Source organism: Tarenaya hassleriana, unplaced genomic scaffold (assembly GCF_000463585.1).
Source record: "Tarenaya hassleriana unplaced genomic scaffold, ASM46358v1 Cleome3105, whole genome shotgun sequence".
NCBI lineage: Eukaryota > Viridiplantae > Streptophyta > Magnoliopsida > Brassicales > Cleomaceae > Tarenaya > Tarenaya hassleriana.
In genome coordinates this window covers 1-883 of record NW_010966280.1, presented here as the reverse complement: position 1 = coordinate 883, position 883 = coordinate 1, and the positions used below count along the sequence as shown (strand labels likewise).

The window sequence follows — 883 nt, the reverse complement described above, 5'->3', positions numbered from 1 at the left end:
AAATCGTGAATCAAACTCGATCGAGCTAAAATCCAAAACATCCACCTCTAAAACAAATCATATAAACCAGAAGACGGTTCTTCAACTTATAACCTACAACTGATGCGGACAAAGAGGCGCTCAAGATCCACAACAGATGCGGACAAAGGCAACAGCGGATGTATCACAGACAGAAACGTTTTCACGTAAAAGGTTTATATTATAAATAAACTGGGATCCAAGGAACACGAAATCGACAAAAAGAAACAGCAACAAAATCAGAGAACATTTCACTTCTTCGACTTCTTTGATTGCCTGCAAACCCCAGAATTTTTTTTTTAAAATGGTTACAACTCAGAAACAGAATCGAAATCAGTATCGACCAGTATCAAATGTTACTCACTCTGTTGTTTGGGTAGCAGCAGTAGCAGCAGCTGCAGCCTTGCCTCCTCCAGGACCCTATACACGAAAATCATAGAAGATTTCCCAAAATAAAGGGTTGATGTCATTTATAAGGATATTTGCTCGTCAAAGCTCTATCAATAAATCTTAGATAGATTCAGGGCGAATGGTTTGTCCTAACCTGAGCAAGGCGTTCTTCCCGCCTAGCCATCTTCCTCTCTCGGCTCGCCTTGTTCTTTGCCCTCTTGGCCTCAAACTGGTCAGACAAAGTCTTCTCTCTCGCCTTCTCGGCCTTAGATTTGTGGATACTCTCCATCAGAACACGCTTGTTCTTGAAGACATTACCCTTCACCTTCATGTACATGTCATGATACATGTGCTTGTCAATCTTCTTTGCCTCTCTGTACTTTCGGAGCAAACGTCTCAGAACACGCATCCTCCTCATCCACAAAATCTTGGTTGGGAGCCTCGCCTCCCTCGTACCCTTTCGTTTACCTACACA

At 42.7% G+C, this 883-nt stretch overlaps 1 protein-coding gene across 1 annotated transcript; it reads right to left on the bottom strand.

Moving 5' to 3' along the window:
• Positions 1 to 26: 26 nt before the first annotated feature.
• Positions 27 to 872, bottom strand: LOC104820710 (60S ribosomal protein L19-3-like). The gene is made up of 3 exons (XM_010551271.2): positions 563 to 872; positions 383 to 438; positions 27 to 294 (listed from the first exon to the last, which is right to left on the bottom strand). The coding sequence occupies exons 1-3, from the start codon at positions 824 to 826 to the stop codon at positions 270 to 272; spliced, it is 345 nt and encodes a 114-aa protein (XP_010549573.2). The 5' UTR covers positions 827 to 872; the 3' UTR covers positions 27 to 269.
• Positions 873 to 883: the final 11 nt, after the last annotated feature.

Excerpts from the sequence above, each read along its gene's own strand:
- LOC104820710 (XM_010551271.2), bottom strand. The coding sequence starts at position 826 with ATGAGGAGGATGCGTGTTCTGAGACGTTTGCTCCGAAAGTACAGAGAG. Across the intron at positions 439-562 it reads GGGAAGAACGCCTTGCTCAG|GGTCCTGGAGGAGGCAAGGC; the intron begins GTTAGGACAAAC and ends TTTCGTGTATAG. Across the intron at positions 295-382 it reads GCTGCTACCCAAACAACAGA|GCAATCAAAGAAGTCGAAGA; the intron begins GTGAGTAACATT and ends TGGGGTTTGCAG.